At 40.3% G+C, this 22,200-nt stretch overlaps 1 protein-coding gene across 8 annotated transcripts in view; it reads right to left on the minus strand.

Annotated features, from left to right (window-relative positions):
* The window catches only part of SUCO (SUN domain containing ossification factor), an 81,613-nt gene that overhangs the window by 26,446 nt on the left and 32,967 nt on the right, over positions 1 to 22,200 (minus strand). For 6 of the 8 annotated variants that reach the window (XM_073356310.2, XM_073356309.2, XM_073356316.2 and 3 more), the window contains 10 exons: positions 19,475 to 19,615; positions 19,115 to 19,265; positions 14,291 to 14,411; positions 12,562 to 12,686; positions 12,017 to 12,084; positions 7,513 to 7,620; positions 5,612 to 5,717; positions 2,706 to 2,726; positions 2,415 to 2,470; positions 454 to 545 (listed from right to left, as the gene is read on the minus strand). In XM_073356310.2, coding sequence (XP_073212411.2) covers positions 454 to 545; positions 2,415 to 2,470; positions 2,706 to 2,726; positions 5,612 to 5,717; positions 7,513 to 7,620; positions 12,017 to 12,084; positions 12,562 to 12,686; positions 14,291 to 14,411; positions 19,115 to 19,265; positions 19,475 to 19,615 — 989 coding nt within the window. Of the gene's footprint in view, positions 1 to 453; positions 546 to 2,414; positions 2,471 to 2,705; positions 2,727 to 5,611; positions 5,718 to 7,512; positions 7,621 to 12,016; positions 12,085 to 12,561; positions 12,687 to 14,290; positions 14,412 to 19,114; positions 19,266 to 19,474; positions 19,616 to 22,200 lie in introns of those variants that run through there. The other 2 variants (XM_073356311.2, XM_073356317.2) reach the window with 2 other exon arrangements.

Genomic DNA, 22,200 nt, shown 5'->3' on the forward strand with positions numbered 1-22,200 from the left:
CATCCAACGTGACAGGTCTGGGGAGGATGGCTGAGGTGTATATATGGTCAGCCAGCCTACTGTAGTTCTCACCAACTCAGACAGTAGTGCCCCCAAGTGAACAATTTTCAGAGGTTTATAACAAAGAACAGTAGGTTGTATAAGGCCTAATGGGATGTTCTAACAGCCCTTGAAAACAGGCACATTACTCAGATTCATAGACTAAGGCCAGAAGGGACCATCATATCACAAGCCACAGTACCTCACCCACCCACCCCTGTAATAAGCTTATAACCTCTAGCACATTCCTAATTTTCCGGCAGATTTTATCACTGTAAGGATGAAGATAACTAAAATAATCCTTAACTTCAGAATAAAACATTCAGCACAGACAGAGGAAAAACACTAGCTAATCACCAAGTACAGAAAGTATGTTTGATGACTAACAAGCAGCAGTTAGTTCTGTTTGCTTACCATAGTCTTCATCAAACAGCTCTTGTCGTTCTGATTGGTATTGGGAGTCAGCAATTTCTTCATATTCTTCAACCATACTAGTGCCAAACACCCTATAAACATTTAATTAAAACTGAGTGCAAAGATCTAATTGCTGTACTTTCTGCCATAAATATGTATTAACTAAGCAACGCTTGTCCTTTGTTAGCCAGTCAGCAAACTGACACCTTCCATAAGCTGACCAGACTCCCTTCCTTTGAAACAAACGCACTTCCAAAAAATAATTTGTTAGCACTCTGCAAGTGTTGCATTTAGAACCTGCTGCTAACTCCTCCAAAACATTTCCAAAAAATTTTTCCAAAAAACTTTTCCACATCTACACAACTGGAACTTTCATTCAGACCCTTATCCTCAGTCTTGATTACTGCATCCTCCTCCTCTGGCCTCCCTGATGCACACAGTACCATCCTCTTCCCCACTTCCATTCAAAATGCAGATTCTAAGACCACATTCTTGGCTCAACAGTGACCATGTCATTTGATCTTTGAATCCCTCCACTGGCTCCCTGTTTTCCTACACCACCTTCTAGCTTCTTGTCCTCATGTTCAAGGCTAGCTCAAAGGCCATGGGGTACGGTTCTGGCTTACAGTGCCAGAGGTCCCAGGTTCAAAGCTTGGGAAAATGAAAATCCTAAGGACGAGGAGACTTTAAGGGGGTGTAAGGGGCTGTTGCTTGTACCTTTGAATTACATAGGGCGAGATTCACAAAGAAAAATTCATTGGGCAAGAGAGAACCTGAAAACATGTGACTGACTCTATAGACTGGTGGTTAGAACACTCACCTGCGAAGTGGAAGACCCAAAATCCAGTCCCCCTGATGAAATGACTTTTTAAAATTATTTATCCATAGTGGAACAGCTTCAACAGGAGATATTGAGGGAGCCCCATATCAGAATAACCTACAGCCCTGCGATTATGGCATGCACCTGAGAGGTGGCAGATCCCAGTTCAAATCCCTTCTTCCCCTTAGACACAGGAGGGACTTGAACCAGGGATCACTCACATCCCAAATGAGTACCGTAACCAGTGGGCTAAAAGTTTGAAGGGGTCCTCCTCCTCCTTGCCCCTTCAAGTGTTTTGTGTAAGCTCACCTACATGGCCCGAGCTGGTAGGCAAGGGCTGAGCATACTTAACAGATTGGGCTCTGCAGGTGAATAAGTGGAGGAACCCCTATCTTTCCCCGGTCCATGCATTGTTCTAGGGTTTAGACGTCTGGACGCCTACTGTAGGACTGCAGAGCGAATGATCAGAGGCATAAACATAGGCTTCTAGGGAAACTTAATACACAAATTTAGGCCCCAAGTAATTGCAGGTGTCTACAAGGTTCAGGGGCAGCTGAATCAGGGTTTTGCAAATCCTAGTGGGGCCTGACTCTGGGATTTAGGTACCCAAGGTGGCCATTAGGCATTTAAGTCCTTTTATGAATCTAGCCCCTAATACTGGCCACTGTCAAAGACAGTATGATACTGGACTAGATGGAGCTCAGGAACTGCCAGACTGATCAGACCTATGTTTCCTAAGGCCTTTCATAGTCCTTCCCCTCCTTGCTTATCCACTCACTTGTTTTATTGTATTGCACTCCCCATGATTTGCTCTGACAATTATGCCAGCCTTGAATGCCTTTGTCCACTTCTACAAACATCTCTGCTTTCTATCATGCTACTACTTAATATGGAAAACTTGAATTAGTCCATAAGGCTACCTTTTTTAAATAAAAAAGCTTTCAGTGACTTGGCAGCATCAAGCTATGCAGCAGCTTGTAACTTGATCTTATAAGCAAACAATACACTGATGAATTTCAAAAGGAATAAAGCTACTAAAAGCTCAAACTTGTGTTTTCCAGTTGGCACTAGAAAACATTACTGCAGTGCTGCAAAAGTAACTAAAGAAAACTCTCAGCTTAAATGTTTCATTCTATATTACCTTATAAGGCTTAGAGGACAAAAGTGTTCTGATCCAAAATGTGATACCAACTCCACCTGAAGAATAAGAAGTATTCAAAATGGAAGACCAGCAAAGAACCATCAAGTTAAACCTCCATTCAACATATCCATACCGTTTTCAATCTGCAAGTTAGGTTTATGTAAGTGATGTGCAGATTGCTCATTACAGAAAGGTTCTTGGAAAGCTTTATTCTTGCCATGCATTAACATGCCAAGCCACAGATTATACCCAAGCCTTATGCATTCAACATTCAGAAAGGAGGTTGCTAACCTTTATGTACTTGATGAACATCTGAAGCAAGAGAAAGGAAAAGAAAAAAAAAAAAGATATCAGTACAAAGGCCATGCCACAGGCAACTAGAATTTTTTTTTAAATAAGTACTATAAAATGCACAAAGAAATAAGACGTGAAGGATAAAGCTGCAACACTACATAGTTTGCTTTAAGTAAACCTAGATTTACTTTAGCCCTCAATTTGCAGACAGAAAGAAATAACATGCACAGAAATCTTTGTTTCTATTAATCGAAAGATATAGTCAGACTCTAAATTTTCTGTTATAGAATGATTAAAAAAATTTGATATGCCAGACACAGAATATTGAAATTAATTAATCTTAATAAATATGATTATTATTAAGTTGGGGATGGGGGGAGCATTAAACAGCCTACTGAAAGATGAGAACTTTTAGAAGAAACATTTAGTATGAACTTTATACATACTGTAACTGTTCTAATTTCAATACAACATGTTCTGTTTTACAGAAATATTTCTAGGGGAAGATAGGTGATAGAGCAGCTGAAGAACCAACAGGAAAGTTTTAGCCACTACTATATTTATAACATGCTAGCAAACTATATTCGATATTATAAAAGCCAATACATTCCAAGAACAATTAGCACTTTTAAGATTTCATGGTTTTTGGACCATAATATTTAAGGCAGATTATATACACAAGAGATTTTAAAAATTCTATAGCATCTAGCACACTTTTGGTACTTTACTAACAGATAAAGTCACAGTTCTGGCTATACTGATTAGGCTATTAATTCAGCCAGCAGGCAGAGCAAATAGAAGTCTTTATCTTGTCATTTTACAGACTCATGCAGTATTTTTTGGGGTGTAATTATGCAATTAAGAGTTGAAGAGTAAAAGATCTGGATAGTTATTAGCATAGATTACAAGTTAAATCACTCCCACATCATTAGGAAAATAGATTGCTTAATTTTATGGCACAAGACAATTTTTACAGAAATTCAGCAATTTCAAGTGTTTACGTTTCCTTGGACAATGCCAAAGTTTAATTTCTGTAAAAAATTAAACAGTATTGTGATAGAATTTGAAGAAGGGTATAAAGTAAATTACCATGATAACATTAAAAAAAGATATACTACAACTTGAACCAACTATAATCTAAACACAGGTTCAAAGGAGAGAGAAAATGCTCAACGAAAGCTAGTATGCTGCAAATTATTTTTTTTAAGTGGGGGAGATTAGCAAATCAAAATCCGCACTGTTTCCATTCAAATTGTGTTACTCCAGAAACCACTGCAGTGCAAGTATATTTGAATTGCAGTTAGGGAATGAAAATGAAATGAAATGAGAATGAAAATAGAAAGCTGGCCTATCTCAGATTTAAGGTTTACTTATGGCACTGTTACATGCTCACTTTTATTAGTGAAAACAAACATTAAGCACGCCAATGCATCAAATAATGTGGTTTTGGATGCTCAGACGAGATGTTAACTAGAGAAAGAGATTGTTCTCTAAATAAATAAATAAATAATAAACTCTAAATGCAAGTATTTGGAAGCAAAAGTATCCTTTTCAGAACAAAAGCAAGTTGCAATTGTACCAATGCATTCTCTTCATTAACTATGAGAGGATTTCTAAATAGGCTAGATTTCACACGTTTTCCTGAAATCTTAAATAAAGTATTCTCAATGCAAAAACAAGCCTTTGTGAATTTATCAATTATTAAATTGTGGCTCCAGCAGCAAGCCTAACTAATTCAGAGGAATTAGCATATGTGGCAGTTACAGCTCAAGAACTCCACTATGAATACTATACTAGATATCAAACCTGATGTTCTAAAATTTTCAGATTTTAATGCATCATTATTTTTGTTTGAAGTTGTGTAGCAATATAGAGTAAAAAATACTGAGGAAGTGTATAATTGCTAGAGAGTAGGTTACACTGTAGAGATAAAGAATAAACTACCGCAGGTAATATGAACCTGTGGAAGTGTGCACCACATGTGTATTGGTATATATTGTACACCTCTACCCCGATATAACACGGGTTCGCATATAACGCGGTAAAGCAGGCCTCTTCCCCCACCCCACCCCAGGTCTGGGAGGCAGGAGCTGTGGGGGGCACTTCTGGGGGCCCCGCAGGCCCAGAGTGGCCCGGGTGATTAGCGGGGGGCTGGGAGCCGCCCGCTCCGCTTCCCCGGCCCCAGCCGTGTCACTCAGGGGAGGGGAGGGAGAAGGGATTCCCTCCCCCGCACTCACTGGTGGTGGCGGAAGCAGAGACGCTCGACCCCAGCCCACTCCACTCCACCAGCTCCCAGCCCCAGTGCTCCACTTCCTGCCACCGGCGAGTGCAGCGGGCATCCTTTCCCCAACCTCCTTGCACTCACTGGCGGTGGGAAGCGGAGCACCATGCATTTTACTGGCACTCACTGTGCTCCACTTCCCACCGCAGCCGGTGAGCGCCTGTCAGTAGGCAGGGTGTCTCTGGAGGGGGCACTCAGGGGACAAGGAGCAGGGGGGCCAAAACAAGTTCGATATAATGCGGTAATATTTTTTGGCTCCCACGGACCACTTTTTATCGGGGTAGAGGTGTACTTATAAAGAAAATAAAGGTTCTGAAAATGTTTTGCTTCATTAATCCTAAAAAGCAAAGTAAAACAGTGGCAGCCAAAACCAAAGTTACAAAATCAGCTGCAGTTGAGAAAATTAATGCTAAAGTTATCAGCCTCTCCTTAATAACCTCTTGTATTTGAATTAATCATGGTATGTCAGTAAACAAAAATTCAGACTGCTAACTGAGCAAGAACTTTTCAACCGACTTTCAAGTAACATTATATTGGTGACTCATGCGAAAGTCATTCTTCAAAATTCTTTATTACATTGAAAGTGAGAATGGTTGCATTCAGTGCACATTAAAAATATTACCTTAACGTATTTCGCATACATCTGTTCATCCAAAGGAAAGCTTTGGACAATTCTCTCATCTCTTGCATGAAAAGTACCTAATTTAATCCATTTATTAGTTGGGTACCTGGAAAATATCAAAAATGTTGACTTCTTTAAAAAGAAGTAGAGAATCATCAATAATTTTTTGCATAATTTTAATATTCTTTGAATAATTAAGGTTAATTTTTTTTAAATTGATATTTCATTTTTAATATTTTTCATAATTCTTTTTTCATAACTTCAATATTCCCTGTTTAGCCATTCTAAGAAACTCTAAAGCAAATATTTTTACTGAAATCAATCCTGCTTCCATAATGCCTATACAATTATTAAAGGATTATGCACAAGGCCTGTGTTGCTGGGCACTGATTTTGAAATCCAAACAAAATATATTCAAGTATTTGCTTTGAAAAGGAAAAATGGTCTGGATGTTGCAAAGTAAAGAAGTTTGTCAGTCCCAAGTTCAACAGAACATCAGTATTGTTCTTTTAACAAAAGAAACCCTAAACCATTAGATAAAACACTGCTGTTAAAGTATCATACTCAGTGATAATAGAATTAGTCCCAGTTCAGTTACTAAATTACTGAGATTCCAGGCATTTCAAAATGCCTACAGTCTAGAGCAAAGTTTTTTTCATGCTCAGGGATGATTTTAGCTAAGGACTTGCTAACTTAAGAACAAGTTAACTGAATATAAAGTTTACAAACATGTTAATACCTAGTTTAGTATTGCAATAAGGTGTGTGCGTCTGCTTCTTACTACAGACTGCTTTAGATGAATATATAGCTATAAGTGTTGCCCACGTTTAAGTAGCTGGAGGTTAGGGGACAGAGAACATGACAGCTACAAAGTTTGGAATTTTGAAATATGACCAGGCACCCATAGTTTCTGAGCCATCAAAGCTCAAGAGAAGATAATGTCCTTCACAAGTTACTGAGAAGGAGTGATCAGTAGATCCCCTATGCCAGGGTTCTGAACCTTTTTCTTTCTGAGTGCCCCCCCCGAACATGCTATAAAAACTCCACGGCCCACCTATGCCGCAATAACTGGTTTTCTGCATATAGAAGCCAGGGTGGCGTTAGGAGGTAGAAAGTGGGGCAACTGCCTGGGGCCCCAATGAAACTACACTGCTCAGGCTTCAGCTTCAACGCCAGGTGGCAGGGCTCAGGAACCTGGGCTTCAGCCCCATGCAATGGGACTTCGGCTTTTACACACACACACACACACACACACACACACACAGAGAGTTTAAAACAGTGATTTTAGTACAAAAACAATGTGATAGAAATGTATGATTAACAACTTCCAGAGGGTGGGAAAGGGCAATAATGCCTAATGGTGTCATTTCTTCCGTTTTGAAAATGGTAAGAAAGAAAATAAAAGGATTTAAAAAGCAAAAAAAAAAAGGGGGGGGTGGGAATATGGGATCTACTAGAGTTAATATTTTACTTTAATGATAACATTGGTTGGGAGTTCAAGATGTGGGCAACTGGTTTTGTACCACTGGAAGGTAAAGATGTGGGATCTCTTAAAAGATGTTACTTGCTTTCCACAATTTAGGATGACAAAGATTGATCTAGAAAGTACAACAGGATATCAAGGTAACAGTGTAGATTAAGTTATTTTGCTTTTTTTGGGGAAAGCTAAATAGCTGATCTACCTATTTTGAAAAACACCTGTTACACACACATGCAGAGTAACTCTTCCATATTATTTCACACCATTTACATTAAGCAAAGGAATGAGCCACACGTAGTATTTTGGTATGCAAATTCTATTAGTTATGAGATCATTGCAATTGTTGAGTATTATTCCTGCTTTATGTTGAGCTTCCTGAACGCAAGTGATCACAAATTCAAATTCTTATTATATGACATACCTGTCGCTAATGGACACTAGGAAGTCTTTAGGAGTAGATGAAAATAATTCATGATTTGCAATGTCAAGCTGCTTTACTTGAATTGGTTCACAGAGCTCAATAACAAACCTTTAAGACAAAAAAGGGATATTGGAAATAAGTGACCCTCAGCAAACACACCATTTCATTACACAATTCAAAACAGTTAGTGCTACTGAATCTTTCATTCACAATGGAAATGTGCCACAAGATAGCTTTACAACAATAGAGGCACCACTCACTGCTACTTTTAGAAAATCTGTCAAAAAAACTGCTCCTCTGATGTGTGGGTGGGTTGCAGATTATTCTGCTCTTAAATTCTATATACAGGGAATGGAATAAAATGTTAGCTCAAAACATCCATTTTCTCAAGGTAAAATAATGCAACTCTTGTTTCTTTCAAATTAAGCTTACTCGGAAAAGTGACATCTTATCCCACAGATCTGCCCCCTTTGAGTATTCAGGGCCATATCCATTTATTTCAGTAAGTACCTACTACTGTTTATTCCTGATAATATTCCAAAGCCAATACAACTCCAGAAGAGCAAACTAGATTCTATTCTGGCTTGCTCTTTATTAACAGAAATTATTAATTATTAAACCCCCACAGTAGAAGGAGCTAGTTCAACAGAAGAATTCTTCCATTGACCTAGCTCCCAACTCTTGGAGAGATGGATTACCTGCACAGATGGACCAATGCTTTCTGTCCGTGTAGACACTGCACAGGTGCCATGTTGCAGCTGTGCCGCTGTAGTGCACACACACCTTAAGTACGCAGAGGGTGTTTTTGGACAGTTTGTGGATTTGGTAGTTTGGAAAATGTATTGCTTTAAGGACTTGTGCCCACCACATGTACAAATTTGAGAACTGAACTATTAAAACAAAAATTCACACCATTTATTAAATAAAAAGAAAAAAGGTAGTGAGTTAAACTGTGAGGAAGATGGAGGGCATTGAAGAGGGAACCTGCATAAAGTTGTCTGTAGTTTATAGTCTCACATTGCCATAGCAGTTCCTATCACCTTCTGAAGATCCAAATTTCTAAAGATCACAAAAGAAAACAGAGCAGCACTCCCAATCATTGCATTTCCATGTAATGCACACAGGAAATTAAAGAAGTTTTACATTAACTTCTCCAGTTGTTCATGCAGCCCAGAGTACGTAGTGTATAAAGTTGAGACAACATGCAGGAAATGGTGGAACCTGCACTTACTCCACAATACAGCTTTCTACCAGATCTACACTACAATCTTACATTGGTATAACTACACCACTGAGGAGTGTGAAAAACCCACACCCATGAGATATAGTTATACTGACCTAATCCACAATGTAGACAGCACTGTCAAGGGGAGAGCTCTTCCCATAGCTACTGCATCTCATGGAAGTACATTAACTATGCAGACGAGAAAAGCTCTCCCGCTGTCATAGTAGCGTCTTCACTAAAGCACGACAGTGGTGCAGTTGTGCCACCGCAATGCTATGTATGTAGACAAGCCCTATGACGATAAGGACAACCAAGGGAATTATAAATCATTTCGCTTAACTTCAGTACCTGGAAAGGTAATGGAGCAAATGATCAGTTTGTAAACACCTAGACGATAAGGTGACAAACAGTAAACCTGGATTTATTGAGAACAAATTATGTCAAACCAATCTAATATCCTTCTTTGACAGGGTAACAAGCCTTGCAGTTCGGGGGCAAGCAGTAGATTGATATCTTGACATTAGTAAGGCTTTTTATACGGTCTCACATGACCTTCTCATAAGCAAACTGGGGAAATATAGCCTAGATGAACCTATTATAAGGTTGGGTGCACAACTGGTTGGAAAACCATACTCGGAGTAATTATCAAGGGTTCACAGTTAAACTGGAAGGGCATACTGAATGGGATCCTGCAGGGATCGGTCCTCTGTCCTATTCTATTCAGTATCTTCATAAATGGTTTGGACAATGGCATAGAGAACACATTTAAAAAGTTTACAGATGATACCAAGCTGGGAGGGATTGCAAGCGCCTTAGAATTCGAAATGATCTTGACAGACCGGAGAAACGGTCTGAAATAAACAGGATGAAATTCAATAAGGACAAATGCAAAGCACTACCCTTGGAAGGAATATGCCATTTGTGCAATTGATTATGACTGCCTAGGAAGTACCGCAGAAAATGATCTGGGAATTACAGTGGATCACAAACTAAATATGAGTCAACAATGTAATACTGTGGAAAAAAGCCAACATCATTCTGGGATGTATTAGCAGTTTTGTAAGCAAGATACGATAAATAATTCTTCCACTCTATTCAGCACTGAAAAGGCCTCAATTGGAGTACTGTTTCCAATTCGAGACATCACATTTCAGGAAACGTGGACAAACTGCAGAACATCTTGAGGAGAAGAAGAAAAATGATTAAAGGTCTAGAAAATATGACCTACACAGAAACAGTGAAAAAACTGGGTTTGTTTAGCCTGGAGACGAGAAGACTGAAGAGGGACACGATAACAGTCTTCAAGCATGTAAAAGACGGTTATAAAGAGGAGGGTGATCAATTGTTCTCCTGATCCACTGAGGATAGGACAAGAAGTAATGGATTGCAGTAATTAAACTGCATCCAGGTTAGACGTTAGGAAGCTTCCCAACTGTAAGGGTAGTTAAGCACGAGAACAAAATTACTTATGGAGATTGTGGAATCACCACCACTGGAGGTTTTTAAGAATAGGTTAGATAAAAACCTGTCAGGGATGGGACTAGATAATACTTAGTCCTGCTTCTGTGCAGGATACTGGACTAGATGACCTACTGAGAGCCCTTCCAGTTCTATATTCCTATGATTCTAACCAGATACCTGAATATTTTTATATATGCTATCTGTTTAGAGGAGAAGCAGGCTTGTGCAGACTGCTAATTGTTACTTAGAAATAATAGTCCAAAACAAGAGCACTGCCACCAACTGAAGATGCATAAGAAAATTTCAAAGCATAAAGGATTAGCAAAAAAGAGCCCACATCAACTGTCAAGTGACAAGCCCAGTGTAAATAATGTAAATTCTTCAGATGACATTTATTATGAATATTCAACTTTCAAGTTCACTACTAAGGACTCTGTTAATTAGCCACTCCCAGGCCTCATTCCAGGTTAAACATTTCCCTTTATTCGTTTCTTCAGTGCACCTCATCTTAACTAGCCTGTATTTGAAAAGGACTTACTATGCTAACTGATTTAATCAGAGAAGATACAGTACAATAATGAAGAGAAACAGCTGTCCTAGTCTCTCTCCAGGATTCGAATATATTTGTTTCCATGGTGCTCCCAGCCCAGGAGAGTTAGAGCCCTAGGTTACTGTCTAAACTCAGAGTTTCAGCACAGTAACTCACTGTGCTACAATATCAATCAGTTTATTGAAAAAATTATAATCCTGAGATACATTTAATACTGTACAAGTCACAATTTGAATTAAAAGCAGACTTTCAATTTTTATGCAACTGGAACAGATTTACAGCATATATTCAATAGCATACTGATAAATGCCATATGCGCCAACATCTGATATACCTAGGGTAATCCATCCTACATACAGACCAAACTAAAAATCACCACAAACCTGGAAAAAAAAAAAAAACGATTCAAATCAGTGTTTTAAACTCCTTCAAAAGCAACTATACAGTTGTGAAAGATTCACTTAGGTCTTTACAAAAGCCAAGTGGATGCACAGGTTTTTCTCTTCCCTAAGATCACAGATTTCACAGAAAAAGCTAAATAATAGTGTGTCATGAAAAACATCAGCTCTGTTAAAAACCATGGCACTCAAATGTTCTGCTGGTTCATGTGTGGAGAAGATTCAGAATTATGGAAAAGATTGGGCAATCAATCTTGAGCTAAGTGGCACCAGCTCTTGGACTCGGAAGCTGAGCTTGCTGATTACAAAAGAACTGATCATGAAGAGGGCTCCTGTGACAATGGTGGGCATGGTATAAGAAGTGTTAGACTGAAGCAGGGGAGAAAGGAAAAGAATATAGGAACTTTAGAAGAAAGATCTGACTCCCAAAAAACCGCACAGTACTGTTTTCTTTGAGGTGGGAAGGGCTAGAACTGCCTTCTGTGTTTTCTTTTCCCTTCTTCCTATGCTGCTCTCCTTGGTTTAGTCTGCAGAGCAACCTCCTTGTTTCAGATGCCATGGGAGCAACTAAGCTACAGAGACCAAGCACAAAACTCAAAACTTAGGTGAACCCGTCCCTCTATCACCATATCTCAACACCACAGAGAAAGTAGTACTACCACCAAATTGGGTTTTCTCTGCAGTGGAGGAAATTAATGAAGGTCCACCTTCTTCTAAACTCTTGAGTATTTTCCCTCTCTACCCCACTCTGAATAGTTTAGTGTCACTTAAGGCAGGCAGATTCTGATCTCAAGTAAATGGACCAGTTTGCACATATTCCCAGCAGGATGGCAAACCAAAAAACCCTATGCACAGTGCTACATAACTTACCAGATTTTAGTACTGCATGGATTTAGCATATAGAGGTCCATGTTTTCTATCAGAATTGCTGATGTACTCTAAATGGATAATAAAATTCTTTAGTTATGACAGGTAATAAAGAATTAAAATAAAGCAACATTTCCTTTAACATAAATGGCCTTTCAACCCATACTTCTGCATTTAGAGTGCACATATAATTCTAAGAGTCAAATACCAAGTTATGGAACTGGTTGAACAGGACAGCATGCAGAAGATAACACATCTCAGATCACATATGACCCCAGAGGATTAGTCCTTATTAAATAAGCTGGCAAGATTTTACAGCACACAACACAACTAGCTTCCATATAGATTCCTATGCTAGGTAGAGGTTTTCACAGAATTCCAGTATTTCAAAAGCCGAAAAAAAAACCCCACTGAAAAACGGTTAGAAACACTGACTTGGAAAACCAATGTTTTGTTTTAAGGTAAGTGTGGCTAGAACACAGTACAAGATCATATTTAAAATATGCACACATATACATTCATAACCCCAAATTAGTCAATAAAATTACCTTTGCTTCTGGATTAGCTGCCAGTATTTTGGCACCACACTCTACCGAGGCATAGTTATTTCTGTTTTTCTGAACTTTTTTTGTGGCATGTTGTCCTCCATTAGAGGATGGGTGCATTGATTGACCTGCAGACAACATACATTTTATTGTTAACAAGGTAACAAAAGACCTGTATGGGCTTAATCTTTTCAGATCTGAAGAAAGTATTGTTATTCAACATTTGAGTAACAAAGCTGCAAGCTTCAACATAAGTGTACAAATTAATTCACTGTACGTGATAAAACTGTGTAAAAATAATGCTCTTTCCATAGAGCTGCTTTTAAGGTTCCTCTTTCAATTTTTATGTAGAACTTAATAGTTAACTTAAATAATTTATCTTGTTCCCATGTTAGCACTTCAATTTGCCAATGCGGGGAAGCTTTCATCTATACGAAACAAGAATTTGGGCATGATTTTTAAAGTGTTAAACTGTTGACAAACTCCCAAAAGGGAAATTAATTGCCGAAGTGCAAGAGGCATTCAATTTGTTCTCTCTTCTCTATCAGAAGAGAGCACAATATTTCAAATAGATTTCAGTGACTGGTGCTCTGTAAATAAAACACAATGTAATACGTACCTTGTGTTCTTGACCAGGCGACAGCTGTACAAATGTCTGATGTGACGCATGTATGACAAGGCTTAGGCAACAGTGATTACCATTACTCAGAATTCCCTGACTTTTGTGGAATAAGGCCCCAAATTTTTTCTTTATGTAATTTGTAGTAAAGTTTTAAATATTATAAAAACCAAGAAAGATACAGTAGATATCGGAATGAAGATAATGGCCCACACGTCAAAACTTTTTGGACATTTACAGACACAGCTATGTAATGGTGGGATAGACATGTTTTAGTAGCATTCATTCAGAAACTTCCTTGTACTCACAGGTGACAAAGGAAAAGAAAGGTATGCAGGGCATCCTAAATGAGTGTTGATAAAACTTTGCCATCATGTATTCTCTATATGCCATCTCTTTTACCAAAGTTCAATAATACAGACACTTGAGTTTTTAAAAATGTCACTAAGACTATTTTTTTGTAGACCTCCACCTAATGTCAAGTGTCTTAATTATTGAGTGAGAACAGCACAAATCTTAGGGAAACCCATAAAAGCCTTTAAATATTAATTTGTTTAGATTTACTATATATGCCATGACTTTAAAATAGTTATTGTAGGACATTTCTGGGCTCGAAATAAGCACCAGGTTCCATGGGAAGATGGGGAAATGTTCCCTTTCCCAGCTCTATAGGACTGCAAGATTACTATCTTTAAAATCTGATATTTCTATGTTCAGTTAAGGAGATACTTGAGCAGGACTAGCTGCTTCAGCATCAGGGTTTCTTCTGCAAAATGGAAGTCTGCCTAACAGTTTGCAATGAAATAGCTGCACACAAGTCCCAGTTGCTTTAATTAACGTTGAAATTCTTGTAATTTTGATGTTTATGAAATACTGCCAAATGCCAATGCCTTGCCATATTCTACAGGGATAATATTTTGACAGACAACTACAAAAGGAAGTCGGTTGCATTTCTGTATTATATATTTTTAGTACAGAAGTGGACTTTTGGGCTGTATCCTAATGCATTTACTTGTACTATTTAAATTTTAGACAAAGTTAATAGAAGAGGAAACACTAGAATACGGAAGTGGCTCATATTTAGACCAAAGGAATTAACCATAGAGAAATTACTTTTTTCTTTTTCTACTTCCATAACCTTCTTCTTCCACTCGTCAAATGTTGGGATGTCTCCTGGGTCCTTTGGGGTTATTACTGATGTAGGGTCAATTTCTCCTGCTTTTTTATAGTCTTTCTGCAAAACAAAATAATCAAGCAATATACAGGATTCAGGTTTTTAGACAGCAACATTAAATCAAGAAAATACAAAGAACTGCAGTGCTTTTTAAAAACCAAACAAATTCCAAATCAAAATAATATTAAATGGACGAGGTGGAGGAGTTAATATCTTTTATTGGACCAAATTCTGTTGATATGAGAGAAGCTTCTGAGCTTACAAAGGGTTTCTCTGCAGGTTTGGGAAGAGGAGCTCTTTAAGAGCATAAGACTGGCCATATTTACTCCTGAGGGCATTCTGCGCCAAAAAATTAAAATTGTATTTCTAAAATTATTTAAAGTTTTAAAATTAAAAGTATTTTAAAATTCTGCAAATCTTGTCAAATAAATGCGGAGGCTCCAGCAAGGCATTGGGGAGCACAAGCCACTAGCTGCAGAGGTGGGAGATCACTGTGTAGCTCCTGCCCCGGGACACGGACTCAGTGGTGAGGCTGCAACCAACCCTGACATAGCGTAAGGACAGGGCCTGCCCCAGAAATACCCTAGGGCCCTGCCCCTCCATGCCAGGTGCACCAGGTGTGGGCAGACAGGCTCAACAAGGCAGGAGCCAAGTGTGGAGGGGCTTAGTGTGGGGGGCTCCAGGTGGGGGTTGAGGGGGGTCTGTGTGGGGCAATCTGGGTGCGAGCTGCTCAGTGGGGGGATCTGGGTGCGGAGGAATCTGGATACCCAAAGGCTTCTTGGGAGGTAATGGGGGCAGCAGTAATGGGACTCTGCAGGGGGATCCAGGTGAAGGTGGTTGGGGATCCAGATGCTGGGGGAGTGGGACTCAGTGAAGTGGGCGACCAGGAACAGTGGTTGGGGCTCACTAGTATGGGGATCTGGGTACCTCATTGGGGTGGTCCAGGTGTAGGGGGAGTTGGGCTCAGCAGGGGGACTCTGAATGGGGCAGGGACGAAATGAGGCTCAGCAGGGGGATCTGGGTATGAGGGGGTCTGGATGCACAGGGGTTGGGTGGATGGGGGAGCAGCTCCCTGTACAGTGATCCTTTCCCCTGCAACTGAGGAGCCATGGGTGCAGGAAGTGGGAGTGGGGGGAGGGAGGCTTTGCAGAGCTTTCTACAGCTGGGAGGGAAATCTGGGGGTAAGTCTGATCCATCCCCCGATGCCGCGCAGAGAAAGAGGAAGTCCTATCCTCCCCAGCCCAGCCCAGCCAGGTCTAACAGCTGAGCCCGGCATAGGTAGGAGCCACCAGCCAGGTCTTCCCCAGTCCTGCCTCCTGCCCCACAGTGATTTATCTCTCTACCGGCTGCCCTGGGCATCCAACGCATACTGCTAGGGAGGATCATATGACCCCTCTTGTGGCTTCCTTTTGCTTTCCCATCAGTGTCATTTTTCTGCGGGGAAGCAAATAAATCTGATGGGCATAAATTTTGTGCATGCGCAATGGCGCAGAATTCCCCCAGGAGTACATACTGGGTCAGACCAAAGGTCCATCTAGCCAAGTATCCTGTCTTCAGACAATGGCTAATGCCAGGTGCTTCAGAGGGAATTAACCAAACAGGTAATCAAATGATCTTTGGATTACCTATTCAGGTAAATATAAGGTGAAACAGCATAAGTAGTTAACACATTCAAGGGACCATTCAAGGTGAAGTCGCCAGTTAACACCTCTCCAGTCATTGGGGGTTGGGGAGGGGGTGGGGAGGGAAACTGGAGGGAATGTTAAGTGGGTTATAGATTGTCGTAATAAACCATAAATCCAGTGTGTATATTCAGGTCATGATTTTTAGTATCTACCAAAGTTATGAATTTAAGCTCCCAGGTTTGTCTTTTGAAGCTGTTGTGCAGTTTTCTTTTGTGGATGAGAACGGAGAGGTCAGACAGATGGATCACTTTGTGAAAAAAAAAGCTGTTCACCCACGGGTGATAAGGTGTTTGTGTCTCATTTTTCTGAGAGTTCATTTGAGAGAGAGTGTAGCAATTGACTTGTTTCACCCACAGTTATTTGGACATTTAGTGCACTGGATGAGGTATACCACATGTTGTAATAGACATATGTAGAACCCATGGATCTTGAGAAGTGTATTATGGGGGTATTGATTATTGCAGAATAAAGATGTTTCTGCAGGTTGCGCATCTGTTCTGGTAGCGTCTCGTGCCACTTTGAGTTGGTGTGTCCTGGTCTATGGGGAGCTTGCTTCTGATGATGAGCTGGGAGAGGCTAGAGGGTTATTTGAAGGCCAGAAGAGGGGGTTCAGGCATGATCTTTCAGAATGGGGTCCCCAAAAAATATGGATTACAGTTTATGATAACCTGTACAGGTTCCAGTGTGCGGTGGTAGGTGACAGCTAGAGGTATGTGGTCAGAGGAGGTTTTTATTTCTGTATTGAAGCAGATTCTCTCAGGGTATTTGGGTGTCCTGTTCCATGATGCAACTACTTCTCTGGTGGAATGTCCTTGTTCGGTGAAGACTGTTTTAAGTGTGAAGTTATATATCCCAGACTTTCAACTTGAAGCATATTCGGTGGTATCTGAATGCCTGGCTGTAGATAGCAGATTTCTTGATCTGTTTGAGGTGCTTACTTGATCTATAAAGGCAGATGTGGTGATCTGTGGATTTCTCATACATAGTAGTCTGGTGGGTTTCACTGTTGAAGCGGATTGTGGTGTCCAGGAAGTTGATGCTAGTGTGAGAGTGTTCTACAGAAATTTTAATGGATGGATCATGGTGGTTGAACTTGTGGTGGAAGTCTGAGGGAGTTTAGGTCATCTGTCCAGAGGATGAAAACATCACTGATATATGTGAAGTATATCACTGATTTTGTGGTGCATTTTTCCAGAAATTCTTCAAGGTGACCCATGAAGAGGTTGGCACATTTGGGAGCCATCCTAGTACTTAGGGCTGTTCCCATGGTTTGGGCAAAGTATTTGTTGTTGAATGTAAAACTTATGGGTGAGTAGGGTGACCCGAGGGCAAGTGTGAAAAATCGGGACGGGGGTGGGGAGTAACAGGTGCCTATAAAAGAAAAAGCCCCCAAAATTGGGACTGTCCCTATAAAATCGGGACATCTGGTCACCCTATGGGTGAGGATGAAAATGGATGAATTTGGCGATGTGCCGCGGGTGGAAATCAGAGGGTTGTCCATTATCTTGTAAATATTTGAGGCAGACACACATGCCATCATTGTGAGGGATGTTGGTGTATAGGGAGGTGACATCCATGGTGCAAAAAAGACGGTGGTCTGAGCGAGGTTACTAATGTTGTGGAGTTTCTGGAAGAATCGGTTATGTCCTAGAGGAAGGTGGCTCTTTGCGTGGTGAATGGTTTGAGGATGGTTTCTATGGGTCTGCCTGGATTCCCTGGTTTGTGTATCTTGGGAACATGTAAAAGGTGTCTTGGTTGGATTTGTGGGAGGATGAAGCTGTGGAGTTTCTCTTGGAGTAGTTTGGGGAAGAATTTCATGATATCCTTAATTTCCTAGGTAAATTGGGGTGTACAGTCTTCTTTGAATTCTTTGTAGTGGGTGGTGTTGGAGAAATGTCAGTTGGCCTCATTAATGGAGTCATGGTTGAGGACTACGATAATGCCTCCTTTGTCTGTTAATTTGAGCACTATTTGGTGGTTGGATTTCAGGGTCTGTATACCTGTCCCCTTGGCAGTGGAGAGATTGTGGTGGATGTGATGTTTGTTAAGGATTTCACAGTCAATTTTTTTCCTGAAGCAATCAACATGATCAAGAGTGTGGTTTTGTCTTCTCTGTGAGGTCCAGTCAGACGATTCTTTTTTCTTATGACTGTCAGTCGGGACATGGTAATTGTGGGTGGTGTCGCCATTGTTGTGAAAAAATTCTTTGAGGCAAAAGGCAGCAGAAGAACTCTTATAGTTCTCCCCATGTTTAGTATGGTATCAGGTTCTGTGTCATCGCCGAAGTTCAATCCCTTGGAGAGTACAGATAGTTCAGCTCTGGTTAGAGATAATCTTCATAAATTTATGATGTTGGGGAGTTGTGTAGTGTCCACGTGGCAGGTCCTTGTGCCATGGTTTCTCCCAGAGATGGCATTGTGTGGGCTCTGGAGTTGTAGCTGATTCCACTTTTTGTGTTGGATGGCGGTCATCAGGGTTTTTTTTAATAGTTGTTTTGGGGTTCTTGCATTATTTCCAAGTAAGTTTTGTGACTTTTTCTCTTCCAACAGAAACTGCCCATTTTACACAGAAGAATGGGGCAGTACAGGGGAGAGAAACCATTTTTTTATATTGAAAAGAAAGTGCTTTTTCTGATGTAAATCAAATTTGTTTTTTCCCTTTACTGTTCTCCCCATTATGAGATAAAAGATCCTCGTTTGCCACCCTCCTGGTCAGCTTTCTACAATTTTTTTAGATTTAGAATATCAGCCCTACATCCTCTGTGATGAAGGATCTTGGCAAGATCATTCAATGACCTAACTAGTGAAATCACATCACACAAGGCAGTAATCAGAACTACAGATCAATCCCCCAAATGAAGGGAACACTAATTCTTAAAGCAAGAGAGAAATGAAAACCTGATACTTAAAACTGAAAAAAAGCAAGGGGGGTTATGAGTTTTTGAAGAAATCTTTGAGGCAATGTACATATCAAAGCAGAGGAAAAGGCAAAAAGATAAGTTTACAATTTAAACACAACTCCTGGATAGTTTCTTAATTCTGTGTGTCCTGCCAGAATATTTCAAGTTATATTACATACCTCCCTTTTCAAGTTATCTGAAGCATTCAAAGCAGATTTCGCCTTCTCTGGCCCATTTTCAGTTGCTGCAACCTTTGACTCAAAGTCAGATTTAGTCATCTTTCCCTTGCCATGTGAAGAAGAGATGTTCTCTATATGCTGACCCACAAGGCTGAAAAATACACAAGAATATTAGAAGCTATAACAAACACATTAAGCAGTTTTATAATCTTCATATAACATTTAATATATACTGCATATGAACTTGTACATGAACAATGGATATAGAAGCAAGCAGAGCAGGTGAATGACCATGTTGCAAAGCCAGCATAGCAAAAGACATTGAAGTTATTTAGGCTCACAACCTACTTCAATACTCACCTCTCTGGTGGACTGACAAAAGAGGAAGGCTCACTCTGAGGGTCAGCCTCAAGTGTCCCACCAATATCACAGTCAGGTTCTGACTGCTCAGCTTCACTAGAGCTGACTACAGGGATATCAGCACGGGAATTTTCTATTGCACTGAAGGGAAAGAAATAACATGCTTTTTACCCTTCTGATATTAGAAGTACCCTGCTAATCAAAGAGGTAAGTTAATGAAGCTATTTTGATAGAGAAAAAGAGAGAACACATATATATGGTACCATGGAAATGTCAGTCATGTATCTTGTAAGTGGATGAAGAAAAATATGTAATGTTATGCCACTACTTTGGAAGTGTATTGCTCACATCAAGGATGATCTATTTCCCATCTCTATTCCATTTGCCATTGTACAAGAAGCAGCACACAACATCGGTCTTATAGACAGCCCAGTCCCCCACTCTCAAAAGACTCCATTAAGACATCTTAACACTCTTGCAGTAGTGAATTTTCCATTACTATTACAAAATAAAGAGGGAAACTATCTCTTCTGTCCAAACTTTGCTTGGGCTGGGGGAAAGGGCGCTGTAACAAGCTCATTTGTGAGATTCTCAGGGTGAGCCTTAACCAACACAACTTGGAGCTGCCTGACTGGCTGCAAGTTGCACCACTGATATGGTCTATGAAGAATCCTACACATCAAAGGGGAAATGTACAGCTGAACAGAGCACTGTCATGCCTCTTATGCCAGGAGGGGGTGGCATGAAAAGACACAGGGCCTGGCAGCAGCAGCACCACATGTGTGCTAGCAGGCCATTCCCCTATACTAGGGAAATTCTCTGCTGACCAAATGATGCTGCATTACAGCCCCTTTGTGCCACTGTGTAAAGGGGCCACAACTGTGCTAAAGAATCTGTCCTTGTGTCTTGATTATTTCCTTTCCAGAAAATTTGAACTTGCTAGGTCAATAAAAGGCCATGGCTGCCTTTCATCAGAGATGAAGCAGAAAAAAAAATGGAGAGAGAAGAGGGAACAAATGAATTTTTGACTGGTTCCTTTTTGCCTACATTCATACAGGGTAAGAGTACACAATGGTCTATAACAAGGGTCCTCAAACTTGGGGTTGGGACCCTTCAGGGGATCGCAAAGTTATTACATGGGAGGTCAAAAGCTGTCAGCCTCCATCACAAACTCCGCTTTGCCTCCAGCATTTATAATGGAGTTAAATATATAAACAAGTGTTTTTAATTTATATTGCGGGGGGGGGGTCACACAAAATTAGCAGAGCCGTGCAGGCGTGCATACTGCACTCAGGGTTGTGGCCATAGGCGGGCCTGGAAGATGGCTGCTGCGGGACGAGGCTCCTCTCTCCCAGCCCAGGTGCTGTTACAGGGAGAGATGGCTGCGGGGAGTCCTCTCTCCCTGCTGCAAACCCGGGGCAGCCTGCACCTAAAACTCCTCATCCCCAGCCCTACCCCCAGAGCCCTCACCCTCTTTACCCCAACCCTCTACCCCAACCCTGAGCCCTCCCCGCCAAACACACACACACGGAACCCCTCGGCCCCACATCACCTCCATTTTGGTGCACATAAAATTAATTCCACAATGGATGGGAAAAATTAGAGGGAACATTATCTATTAAGGGTGATAAATCAGAACTAAGAAAAGCCTTTGCTCTGCCTCTCATATCTCAGCACTAGCAATCTTCACCTGAGGCAGTACAAACATTGTCACACCAATATGCTGACACTGGGCTGCAAAATGCTGTTCCCTCCCTTACCCCCTCTCCTCCAAAGCATAACAGCAGGTTACCAATCTAAAGGCTGAGTCTTTCAGTTTGCCATCTGGTGCTACTTCTACAACGGAAGCAGCAACAGGAAACAAACATTTAAGGAACTAATTTTGGCACCTTTCAAATGGAAATGCTAAATGGGAGAAAAAACCCAGACATTCAAAAACTTATTCTTGATCATGCAGCAAAGGGATCTGTCTATCCCTGCGAGTACAAAAGGAGGACTACTTATTATCCTGTTTAAAAGACTGATTTTACCAGACAGGTTCATTTAGGATTAGTGTTAAATATGAATCTTGAAAACCAGTGGTTATAATTACCAGTTATTCTGTCCATTACATTAATAGCTATTTCCTTTAAACCCCTTTCGGTGGCAGAGCTAGGTGAATCATGCCTTTGCATTAAACCTCAAATTCAGATGCCAACGTGTAAAAGCTAACTTGAACGTATTAATATTAAATTGCTCTGCACATTCCTGACCCTACAAGACCAAGAAGATGAATGAACAGGAAATGTGAATATGAATAATCAGTAATTCAATAAAATATGGTGCAACTATTAACTGAAAAAATCTCAGGGTATACCTTAACTTTATTAGCCACAATGAGAATTTTTTTTCACAGAAGATATACATGTGTAGTTTACATATATGAAAGAGTAGAACGAACACTAGGCACATGTACTTTGTTCTGTTTAGTCATTTACAAATGTAAATTGTTAAAAAAAACTACTACAAAATATGTGCACATCATTTGTTCACACTGAGCGCTAACTGAAACTCAAGTCAGAAAATAAAGTTTATATAACCATAAAATCTCTCCTCTTAGTCAGATGGCAACTGATTTTTCTGAAAGGTGTCTTTGGGCAGAGATGAATCATGAGCCGTTTCAGGTCCAAAAGGAACAACTCTTAAGTTATTACAGAGTAAAAACAGGAGTTTAGATGGAATGAGTC

Source organism: Lepidochelys kempii, chromosome 8 (assembly GCF_965140285.1).
Source record: "Lepidochelys kempii isolate rLepKem1 chromosome 8, rLepKem1.hap1, whole genome shotgun sequence".
NCBI lineage: Eukaryota > Metazoa > Chordata > Testudines > Cheloniidae > Lepidochelys > Lepidochelys kempii.